The sequence below is a fragment of the Meles meles genome, chromosome 20, assembly GCF_922984935.1.
Source record: "Meles meles chromosome 20, mMelMel3.1 paternal haplotype, whole genome shotgun sequence".
In the NCBI taxonomy this organism is placed as follows: Eukaryota; Metazoa; Chordata; class Mammalia; order Carnivora; family Mustelidae; genus Meles; species Meles meles.
The window spans coordinates 23,609,329-23,622,063 of NC_060085.1; the positions used below are offsets into that span (position 1 = coordinate 23,609,329).

The window sequence follows — 12,735 nt, forward strand, 5'->3', positions numbered from 1 at the left end:
GAGCTGATTGACTCAGGAGGATGGACCTTCAGATGACAAAAGGGACTGCTCATCCGAAGACACAGAACTGAAATGGAAAGGGGTGTGAGTGTGCAGGGGAGTGTTCAGAGAGAACATCAGCCTTCTGTAACGTCAGACAACCCCCATGTAGCAAAATGCAAACTTGTTGGGGGGTGAGGAAGCACAGGTGAGAGCAGTTCTTCACGTGGAAATAAAAGAAGGGAACTATAAGTGTGATTTTGGGGTGGGTTGTAGGATACATCCTAAAGACAAAGCAGGCACGTATGAGCTGCTTTTCAGATACAAATTGCAAATTGATCACAAAGGTGGTATGGGACTTTGGTCTCGAAACATCTGCTAGTCGTCTGTTCTACTAAAAGCTGAACATCTGATAAATTTAATTTATCAGTAATTTAATTTAATTAATCAGTAATTTAATGTCTCAGAAGGTAGAGGGAGCAGAAAGCAGAAGTGCTATTCCTGAAGCTCATTTGACCACCATGAATAATAAGTTGGTGCTGAAGGGACAGAGACATGGGAGGAAATGGCCAACTGACTTGGAGTTCACTTTACTGAGCAGAGAACATTGGGCATTGACATACACTGGGCATTCAGGGAAATGATTTTAACCCAAGTGAGAGCATTGAAGGTAGGACCCCACTGACAGAGACTGGGGAGAATGATAAGCTCATAAAATTATAATGCAGACATGAGAATCCAAACTGTTTCCATTAAAAGACCTTTAAACATCCTTCACTAAGAAAAAGGTGTACAGCGTATTAAACTCAGATTTTAAAAAGAATACATACAAACAGCAAAATATGGGTATATAGTTATGTAGCATAATTAAGGGAGTATGAACACGTGGAGGGGTCTAATGATGGCCCCAGAAGGTATGCCCAACTCCTAACCTCCTGTTCATCCTGTAGATGGGACTTTATTTGGACGTAGTGTCTCACAGATATAATGAAGTTAAAGATTTTCAGATGAGATCATCTTGGATTTAGGGTGAACCCTAAATCCAGGGACCAATTTCTTTAAAGAAAAGAAGATATGACACAGAGGTACACAGAGGGAAGGCCACGTGTAGATGAAGGAAGAAACTGCAGTGATTGTATCTCCAAAGCAAAAAAACTAATGGGGGCGCCTGGGTGGCTCAGTGGGTTAAAGCCTCTGCCTTCGGCTCAGGTCATGATCTCAGGGTCCTGGGATCGAGCCCCACATCGGGCTCTCTGCTCAGCGGCGAGCCTGCTTCCTCCTCTCTCTCTCTGCCTGCCTCTCTGCCTACTTGTGATCTCTGTCTGTCAAATAAATAAATAAAATCTTTAAAAAAAAAAAAAAGAAAGAAAAGAAAAACTAATGGTTGCTGGTGACCACCAGAGGCCAGGAGAGAGGCTTGGAATAGAATCTCCTTCAGAGCCCGCAGAAGGAACCCATCCTGCCAATACCTTGATTTTGAACTTCTGGCCTCCTGAATAAATTTCTGTTGTTTTGAGTCACCAAGCATGTGGTAATTTGTTATAGCAGCCACAGGAAGCTCATACAGTACATTGACCCCCTAAGCAGATTAGCAGTGGAAGTGGACCCAAAGCTCGGATTAGTCTAAGACTCCTGAAAAACCCTAAATGATGCAGCAGGGAGCAGGGCTTTTTAAATAAAGTCTAACACAAAATACAACCAAGGAAAAAGGCAAACTTGCTGTTTAGGAGGATGCTGATGTTTTTGCAAGTGACCTCAAGAAAGCACATCTGCTCAGCAGCTGTAGAGGGAACGTGCAGCTGGGGTGCTTGTCCAATGTCATGTTCACCTCCCCCACGGTAGAGAGTGGAAGGAACTGGGGGCCTGGCCACATGCGGTGTGATGTGAGGCACTGAGCCTTTGGACTATGTCATTTCTGCTTTCTCTCAACCATGTTGGGAAAATGATTTTTAACTTCTTTAAAAACCCAGATATTTAGATGAAGTCCTCATTTTATAGGGTTAGCATTTTTCTATTTCTCTTTTTCATCTCTCTCTCTCTTTATAAAAGGTTATTTATTTTAGAGAGAGAGGGGATAAGTGAGCAGGGGGAGGAGGAGAGGGAGAGAGAATCTCAAGCAGACTCCTGGCTGAGCACAGAGCCTTCCAGAGGGACTCTGTCTCAGGATCCTGGGATCATGATCTGAGCCGGAGTGAGGAGTCGGCCACTGGACTGACTGAACCACCTAGACGCTCCTCTTTTATAATTATTTTTTTAAGATTTTATTTATTTGTTTGACAGACAGAGATCACAAGTAGACAGAGAGAGAGGAGGAAGCAGGCTTTCCGCAGAGCAGAGAGCCTGATGCAGGGCTCGATTCCAGGACCCTGAGATTATGACCTGAGCTGAAAGCAGAGGCTTCTGCCCATTTCTAACCCACTGAGCCACCCAGGTGCCCCTCCTCTTTTGTTCATCTCTTAGAGGACTGATAATCAACAGCAATTCAGGATTTTCCATTTTATTAAAATGGCTTGCTAAGCAAAATTGTGAAATCAACACACTGTGATTACCTTATGAGCCAGAGGACGTGTTATCTCAAATAACTGATCAAATAGGTGTGTGTCACACAACCCTCATTTTAGCTAGACCATATTTTTTTAGTGATTCTACTTCCTCTGTTCACCATACCCTGGGAAGATCAAAGTCCCCTTTTCCTTAAAAGGCATAATTTCAGAGGGAGATTTAGTGTCCAAATGATTGGTGAAATAATCCTCTGACCATTACCATTCCTTTTGCATTTCTGAAGGAGCTCACAGTCCCCCAAGGGCCAGTCTTAGGTTTCTAGGACCACCTGAGGGCATGGGTAGCCTTTTACTACCCGCAAAGAAACCAAAGTCAAGAAAATAAATGCTCTAACTAGAAACTGTTTGATTCCTTAACATGTTGAGACAGTGAGTGAGTGAAATGGAATTTTTGCTTCTAATTGTGGAAAGTTTTTATATGATGGCAACATAATTGAGGCCATTGATGGAGGAGGCAAGAACCATGGAGTTTTCAGTGTCATTATTGTATTTACCTCTTTGTGGATTAATTTAAGTGGATTTTGAAGCAATGAGTGAGTCACAATAATTATTGTCAAGCTTGCACAGGAACAATAAACGGTTCAATTTTTTCAGGATTGTGAGGATAAAATCTTTCTCAAAATTACTTTGTGGTCAAGGGTTGAATTGGTTATTTTCACTCTCCCAGCCAACGATGTGGTTTATTATAGTTTATAAGAGTTTGAGCACTTACCTTTGAGATAAGAGTCAGAATCCCACTTGTCTATGGAATCCAGGTAAGTGATCTAAAAGAATAGGCAGGCTAGAGGTAAGACAATACAAAACATCATGTCTGTCCACTGGGTCAGGCACCATTTTGTGGACTCTGTCTCATACATCTTCTGATGAGCATCGTGGGGCAGTAGGCTGGCAATGGGCAGGCCACTGTGGAGGAGGGATGGGGTTCACTGGCCAACAGTAAGTTTCCTTCTCACTATACCTAATGCACTTGAACATTATTTTGCTCATTGGTTTACTATGCCACTTGAGGACTAGAGTGACCAAATCTGTCTTCATCCCCCTCTGTGTAGAATAGAGGAATCTTTGGAATAAAGAAATCCATGGTGGGATTGCTGTGATGTGGAGGCCCACAGGGAATTCTGGTGAGGGTGCTGGAATCCAGGTGAATGGAATTGCTACATGGATGACTCTGTGAAGGCCTTTTGCCATTTGTTCTCTTCCATAGATGTGCTTGACCTTCCAAACAGCCCTTTAAGATGGGTATTATTATCCTATTTTACAAATCACAGGTCAGAAGCTTTGTCATTGATGAATGGGTGCTTTAACCTCCTGGTACTCTGTTTCCACCTGTGAAGTATGGAGGACAGCAATGGAACCTGTCTTGGAGGGCTGCGGTAGGAGTGACAGGTGGCGAGCTAAGCCCAGTGCTTGCACCACAGGAAAGACTCAGTAAAGGTTCTGCTCCCCCCCCTCCTCTTCCTCATCATTAACATGCTCACCTTGTTGTCATTCTTACCCTCATCATGCTGGGACTGGGTAATGATCTCCCCTCTTAACAGAATGTTGCTTTATGTGGCATCATTTTGAAATAGGATCTCCAGTAGTTAAAAAAAAAAAAAAGGTGGGTGATCATAAAGCGTCCTTAGTGACCCATTCAACCAGTATGCAAGCAATACATGCTTATTTCCCTTTTTTGTCTTTGCCCTTCATTCTTGTCAATGGGCAAAAGGCAAGGGGTTATCTTTCAGCTACCAAGGGTGAGGAAAGGAGATTTGTTCAGGAGATCACAAGAGTAGAAGAGTAGACAGTTGTCTGGAATCTGGTGAACACCCTTTGTTTTCATCCATTCATCCATCCATCCATCTCTTCATGCATCCTTAAATTTTTGGAATCTCTGCCACATACTGGTCAAAGGGGTACAGGAGAAGACTGAGGGAAATGGTTCCTGCCCTCCTGGAGCTCACCATGTGCTGAACAAAAGAAGTAGAGAGATGTAGTTATGTAATTCCAATTTACTTATTTATTTTATTTTTTTTTTTTTAAACAAACTTTTAAGTCAGAGGTGGAGAGAGTTGGAATGGGACAGTATTGGCTGAGGTCATCGCAGTGAGAGAAAACACATTTTTCCAGTTTTTAATGCTGGGTTCTGACTCAGGAGAAGAAAAGGTGGACAGTAATGCTTTCTCAAGCATTATCAAGGCCTCTCTTTGCTTTCTCAAGAACTCTGTGCCATGCAAGGTTGAAAGTTACAAATGGCAGGGATGGGTCTTTCAAGTACGGAGTCACGAATAAAGGCTCCTGGGTGGCTGTGGGGGCTTGGGCAGGATAAGGAAGTGCCAATGTATAGAATTCCCAGGAGCTGAACATTTGGGAAGCTACATCTTTCTTCACAGATTTCTGCAAGATGAACCTCGTGCTGGTATCGGCCAGCTCTGGGGGATGCTGGCAGGGCTCTCTTTTGCTCTGGTTTGTAACATTTGTCTTCCCTTTCTTTTCAGACCCAGCAATCGTCAACGGGGTTTATTGGTCCGAATCCCTAAACAAAGTTTTCGTGGATAACTTCGATCGTGACCCATCCCTCATATGGCAGTACTTTGGAAGTGCAAAGGGCTTCTTCAGGCAGTATCCAGGTGGGTATCCCTGCCTTGAGACTTATGATAGAGACTGATGATCCTGTGATAGTTTTCTTTCGTGCTCAGGGTTAAATTTTTTTCCCTCCCGTTAAGAGAAAATGAAAGATTAAATTCAAATCAGTTAAATCTCTTGTCAGGGTGCAGATAGGCATGGGAGCATGGCATCTGCACGCGCATGCGTGTACATGTGCAGGAGAATGCACATGCGCGTGCGCCATGCCCCCCCTCCCGTGCACGCACGCACGCGCGCACACACAGGCATTTAGATCTGCATATGGTTTCCACATCTTTCTCAATAGAGAAGTTTATAGAGCTGCCACTAAAAGTGAGGCATTAGAGCGTGAAACGCACCATATTTGATCTTTCTGGACAAGAGTTTGCTTTTATTAGTATGAAACTACTACAAATTCTTCTTGTCATCATCGTCGTTACCGTGGAAAAGAACAAGTCATCATTGGGCTGAATTAAATTCTAACCCAAGGTGTAAGAAATGGAAAATCTGAACTTGGGTTTCCCCACCGAGAAACTTGGATTGCTTCTCCGAGAGCTGACTGCCCTCGGAGGAAGACCTTGCAATGACCAGGGCACCACTGTGGTCAGCGTCTCATCCTTGGGACCACCAGTCGCACCCAAGTCTGTCAGTTTGTCCTTCATACCTTTGGAGCAGGTTTCCTTTTGAGATCTCCCCAGGCCTCTGCTTTGCAATAAGAATTTAATTCTGGTTTGGTTTGAATTTTAATTAAGAGAGGAAGTTTTAATTTTGCTCACAAGTTGTGAAAACAGGACTCGAGGCTACAATCGTGCCAACATCACAGCTGCAGAAATTAACAAGCTCAACCTAAAAGAAGGAAAAGACGCTCTGCATAATCTTGGAGCAATTAAGTGGAGTCTTTTATGTTTTCATTAAGTAAGACTAGGCACCTGATGTCTTCCCACTTTGAGGCACAGAGACCGTCAGCCTCCGCCTCGCAGAGCTGTTTGCCCTGCACACAGCATCTGTCCCCTGAGACTTGCCTGCCAAGTGTCTGCTTTGCCAGATTACTCAACATTTCCCAAGAGCCTTGTTCAGTGGGGCATGCGTGGTTCCTCCTGGAGCTCATGGAAATTTAAATGATAAGCATCCTAGTAAAGATAATGTTACGAGAAACAGTTGTCTATTAAAGATCGAGTGTCACCAAACTGTAGTCTGCTTTGATACCCTCAACAGAGAGTAAATTCAATGCTGATGTTGCTGAAAACCCAGCGTGGTAGGGGGCTGATCCACTGAGGAAGCCACAGGGAACTCTTACCATCCTACCATGGGGCATTTGGATCATGGTGGAACTGATAAGAAGAAACCACAGATCATCTGTTGTCTCCATCAGCAGGAAGTCCTCAAACTATGGTCATGAGGAAATTGAAAAAAAAAAAAAAAAAGAAGAAAAGAAAAGAAAGAAAATAAGGTGCATTAGTCATCTCAGACTGCCATAATAAAATACCAGAGACTGGGTGGTTTAAACAATAGACATTCATCTGTCATAGTTCTGGGGGCTGTGACGTCTAAGATCAAGGTGCTGGCGGATTTGGTTCTCGGTGAGAGCCCTCTTTCCGGCTTGCAGATGACTACCTTCTCCCTGTCTCCCCATACAGTAGAGAGTAGAAGCTCCGATATTTCTTACTCTTTGTAGAAGGGCTCTAATCCTACCAGGGGGCTCCATCTTCATAACCTCATCTAAACCTAATTATCTCCCAAAAGGCCCCACCTCTTCACACCACCACATAGGGTAATGTTAGTCTTCAACCTATGAATTTTGGGGGCGGTGGGCTGGGGTGGGGTGACAAACTTCACTCTATAACAAAAAGGAATCCTCATGAAGGTTGTATGTAAGAGGGGAGACTAATTTAATTTATATACAAGGTTTTTATCAGTCAGAACAGTGGACTGAAAAATGCTTCCCATTTTTATGATATTTGTAGCAGAATTTTCACTTAATAAAATTCTTGCATCTTTTCTATGTTAATAAAGACACGAGTCACTGCCCTCCTAAGGGGTTTCACTGCCCTGATATTGCCTTGTGCTCACTTGGTGCTTGGTTCTGAACAGAGAACACACCGTGTGTCTCTTGGACATAAAATGATCATTAGAAGAGTGATCCATGGGCATTTTTTTGCTTGGATTTCTTATTTTCAGGATACTTCTTTCCATGTCTAGAGTGGTATAATAGTGTGAATCAGTGGTAAGGGTGCTTGTCCTTAAATAGAACGGATAGTTCCGGGTTCTTATTTTGTTCCAAGCACTATGTGAGGTCCAGAGGAGAAAATGGTGAAACTGAACAGCTAAGATCTCTGCCCTCATACAGCTCCCGCTCATGGGGAAATGCATCCCTTCCCATTCCAGCTAGCTCTGGCAAGGAATGCATTTATTGGTCCACGTAACTTGAAATCTAGGAAATGTGTTGTTTTGAGACCCAGCTGGGTCGCAGTATTCAGCATTGTCATTTGGATTGTGAATATTTCCTTCCCCCTTTCATCTCCACCGTTCTCTATTCTGACCATGTTTCACTGGCAGGTGATCTCCTAGTGATGGCGAACATGGCTGTGTGTTTGCAGGATTAGTTTTCAATTATGGTTGCAGAGGAAGAGAGAGCATCTGACCCAATGTCTCAGATGAAAGTCCCAGGAGGTGGTCCCATGACCCCACCTCCTCAAGTGAGGGAGCGTGGGCAGTGGGAAGCTTAGCCATCTGAAACCATGGGGAATGGTCAGGATTACTATGGCCTTGCCTGGAGGGGATCCTAAAGGAAGGAACAAGGACCATCAGGGAGACAGAGATAGGTGAACAGGTCATGATGATACAGTGTGTTTCATGCTAGGATTGGGGAAATAGAAGATGCTAGGAGATCATTAAGGAGCAGCACAGTCTCAGCTTCTGGAGGTAGGAAGATGGAGATCCTGGAAGGGGAATTTTAGTAAACATCAGCCTAGTAGCATATCTGTCATGATGTTTTCTCTTTCTGTATAGATTTACCTAGGCCTCCACAAGCTCACCGTAGGTCCTAGGGGCATGTGGAAACACCTCCATGTGCTGTCTTTTGGATGATGTCGTGTTCTATGTCTACAATGTCTGATATGGTCATGAGCATGTGAGAGGTTCCTGATGAGATTGAGAAACTAAAATGAGAATATTATGGAACTTTAATTTAAATCTAAAATTAAATTGCCACATGTGGCGTGTAGCTATCCCATCAAACAGTGTAACTTATGGGAAGAGACTTTTGTGGGTCTGATACCCAGTTTCTGAGGTACTGGTCTACCTTTCAGTACCTATATTACTGAAAGGTCTCACCATAGAGAAAACTTCGGGGAGGCTCCTCTGAACACCAGCAACCACCACAGCAACAAAATACTAGTAAAGGGCCTGTGAGCTGTACAGGATTGGTTACTCAGGCCTTATCAGAGCTCTGTTTGTTTGCGTGTCATCCTTGGGAGTCTTTGGTGTGCTGATAATATTAATGTTATATTAATACTCGTGCTGATGATAGTTGATAGTGGCCCCCACTTATTAAGCTCTGTGCTGGGTGCTTTCACAAGCTTTGTCTGGTTTAATCCTCATGATGATCCTGTGAGCTGGAGTCATTGTAATCTGCGTTTTACCAATGAAGCAACAGACCAAGAGTTAACCGACAGACCAAGTCATACCAGCGGGTTGGGAGGGAGTTGGTGATGGTGTTAATGTTTTCACCACTTCTTTCATGCTTTGTTCTCATGGCAGTTCTTACTCTATAAAATAGGAACTCTGCCCTGTAATCCTGAGCCGTCAGGCTTTCAATCCCATTTCCTTTGCTAGGATATCTGCCCCAGGAGAGTGTCATGTTACCATCTTCAAACCTACATATTTGTGTGTATTTGTTGAATAAGTGAATCACTCAGTAAATCAAAGTTTACCAGATCTATTGACCTGTCACTGGTAGCAACGGCCCAGCCTCCGCAGATATGGTAAAGCCACTGCTTCTCTGGGAAGCTGATCACCAGCTACTGTCTGGTGGGACTCAGTGACCAAGGGGGGAACTGGCATAAACACAGTATAGAGCTATGGTCCCTCTCTTTTCTCTACTGCTCCCTTTCCTCCATGTCTTCCCAAGCCAATGACTGCATCATACCTTTTATTTTGAGATTCATGCCCCAGCCAACCTGGTGGCATGCCAAAAAGGCATATTGTCAATTCTAGAAATTATATAGCTCATGCAGGTGCTTCCTGGTTAAGTGTTGATTTCCCGGTTCTGAAGGATTTAGGATGAGCCAACTATTATTTCTCTGGGATTTGAAGTTACCTGGACACATTCAAAATATCTGTGTTTACAAAAAATTATATACTGGAAAGTCGATATATCCTAGGGGAGATAGTACCACCTGGGACAGGGTTTCCTGAAGTCTGTCTCCTGAAACATTTTGTTGTGAGATTGGAAAAGGAAGGGCTTGTTCAGTTAGCTTGTTCAGTGCTGCCTCTTTGGGTCCAGTTGCAGAGATTCAAGATGACGTCAACAGATTAAAGGCTCTTAGGTGTCTTCCCATGCAGGGCATAGAAACCAGTTTTTTATTCATGTAACTCATGCTAACACCTAGAGAACTTCTCATGGGACCACTTCATGGAAATACCTATATAAGGAAAAGCACAGTGGGTGGGGACTTGGGAGACAGGTCCTAGTCACAACTGGGAATCACTGGAAAATCTTTTGAACTCTGAGAGCCTAGAATCCCTGCTATGTGTTGAAGATTTTGACCCAAGAGTCAGGTTTGGGTAAGATAGCCCTTCAGGGCCCATCCAGTCCTGACTTGAGTCAAGGTGTGACCTTTGCCACCTTAGGCAGCTATGCCTAAAAATGTCTCAAGGTACTGTTTTCATCCCCACTCAATGTATACCTCAAATCCTCACCAGGAAGGGCTGGTGGTTCCTGCTGACACCCAGTCTCCTTTCCTCTGGCATAGACATTCTCTATGCGCAGCCATACCAGAATTCCTCTAGTTCCTTGAACTTGATACGATCTTCGCAACCTCAGGACCTTTGCACATGTCATTCTCTATGCCTGGGGTATTCTTATTCACCCTGCGGCCATCATTTATTTTTGTTTTATAAGTGCTACCTATCTGCAGTGGGTTGAGAAGTGTCTCCCCCCAAATTTATGTCCACCTGGAGCCTCAGAATATGACCTAACTTGGAAATAGGGGTGGTATGTTGGGATGAGATCACAGTGAATTAGGGTGGGCACTAAATACAGTATGAATGATGTCCTTATAAGAGGAGAGGGGAGACACAGAAGGAAGACAGAGACAGAGACTGAGGTGATACAGCTACAAGTCAAGGAGCCCCAAGGATTGCTAGGAACCAGCAGAAGCTGAGAAGAGGTGAGGAAGTGTTCTTCTCTAGAGCTTAGAGGGAGTGTGGCCCTGCCAAGACCTTGATTTTAGACTTCTTTTCTCCCGAACATGAGAAAGTTCTTTCCTGTTAAGCCATCCAATTTGTAGGACTTTTGTTATATCAGCTCTAGAAAACTAATACACCTTCCTTCTGCTCTCAGTTGAAAGAAGATCCTTCTTCCTGTTAGAGACTGGAATCACCTTTTGCATCTTACCTCAGCATCAGGCACTTCTTCTTTGTGACATCTCTGGTGCACGTGATTTCTCTTCATGTGCTGGCTGCCTGCTTGGCATGAGGCCTCCTGAGGGCAGACAGGGGCCAGGCCTGGGTTTCTCAGTCCATCGCCTGGCAGGGTACTGGAGTTTGATGAACATTGTGATGAGTAGGCAAAAGGCTCTGGGATTGTCCCATCTGTTCCACTTTCCTCTGGAATTGTATCGTTTCCCAGTTTTCCCAACAGACAAATTTCCCGTCAGCTTTTCAAAAAGCACCAAGTACAGCAGTGCCTGGGAGGAGAATGATCTCAGTCCAGAAGAAGAGTGTTGAATGTCATTAATCCCTTCCCTCCAGGCCCTAGGCTAAATGCTGGGGCTATAAGAAAGAATTGCACCTTTATTTCTTTTTCTTTTTTTAAAAGATTTTATTTTTTTATTAGACAGAGAGAGAGAGAGAGATCACAAGTAGGCAGAGAGGCAGGCAGAGAGATAGTGGGAAGCAGGCTCCCTGCTGAGCAGAGCCACCCCCCCCTCCCCAATGCCGTGCTTGATCCCAGGACCCTGAGATCATGACCTGAGCCAAAGGCAGAGAGGCTTAACCCACTGAGCCACCCAGGTGCCCCAGAATTGCACCTTTTCTTGTCCCAATGCAGCACACAGGGATGGGGCTGCGATGGGGAGGAAGAATGGCCCAGTGGGGAGGGGTGGAACAGGAGGGGGTACAGTCGTGGTCTAAGAACACTTCCCACAATTCAAGAAACAAACATCCACTGAAGGTTTACCATGGGTCAACACATTAAAAAAGAATTCCCTTTATTGGGGTTCAAACCAGTGCTTTGTGAAATTGGAACATTACCTAGCCTCACCATGGGTATAATTTTATTATGTGTTAAGACCTTGCTACCCTAACTATACTTGGCTTTTATACAAAGCAGTGTATTTGTTATTTTTAAATAAACTGTGTTCTTGTCCCTTAGTGTACAAAATCATGTCAGATTTATTTTGTCTTCATTGCCTAATGACCTGCAGTTCTCTTACTTCTGGTTTCTGATTTGCTATAGGAAACTCTGTAAATTAGGCCCATTTGTAGGTGGGGCATGTAGGTGCAAGGAGAACAGAATAAACTAATTCTCTGGGTAGCAAACTGCCATTTCATGGTTTTCTAAATACTAATTTGGGGGTGACATCTCCAGCACATATTATTTCGACATGGTCCAAAAGCTGGTCATCAGTAATTGGACGGAAGACTCCCAATGTTACCATCTGAGTCAGGATTTCCTCCTGTGAAAATAATTTTTCTGTTTTTATTTTCTTCACTCTACAGTCTGTATTTTAAATCCTCCATCCCTGGCAGCACTGACAGTTGAAAACAATGATTCGCTATCTTATTTTCCAGGCAGTAGCCACTTTTCTTTTTAAATGAAATTTTATTCTTAACAGCCGGGTTGTAAATAGAGAATGTCAACCTCGGACCTATCCTGACAAATCTGCAAACCACAAGACGAAGGATATGGGATTCCATCTTACACAAGGGGAAAACTCCCCAGGATTCAAAGCCTGAAATTCAAGCTTATGCAGCATAATTAGGGTCATTTTTTTCTCTGTCTCTGTCTGGAAAGCCAGGCCAGTATTCCTGATTATAAATACAGAAGTGAGGGGAGAACAGACCTATGTAAATTCTGGGATGGAAATGTAGCGAGGCTTTCTACCCACCATGCGACACACATTGCTTTCCAGACACAGGGACATGGCCTGTTTCTACCCAGAAGTCTATGAATGATGCTACCAGGTCTAGCGATTTACTGGACAGTGAGAAAGACCACTGGCCACGGGAAGGGGCTGGAGTCACATCCTTTGTTGACAGACAGCACGTTGCTAAAGATGTGTCCACTCTCCATCAGGTCTTGGAGACCTGTTTGGTCTCCCTTATAAGGCCATGTTTGCAATACTGTTCGGCACTAAAACACCTCCCC

The 12,735-nt window shown here is 43.9% G+C and overlaps 1 protein-coding gene across 1 annotated transcript in view; it reads left to right on the top strand.

The window, feature by feature from the left end:
- Window positions 1-12,735, top strand: part of CACNA2D3 (calcium voltage-gated channel auxiliary subunit alpha2delta 3) — an 859,411-nt gene that overhangs the window by 384,543 nt on the left and 462,133 nt on the right. The window contains exon 6 of the mRNA XM_045989865.1: window positions 5,018-5,149. Coding sequence (XP_045845821.1) covers window positions 5,018-5,149 — 132 coding nt within the window. The remainder of the gene's footprint in view (window positions 1-5,017; window positions 5,150-12,735) is intronic.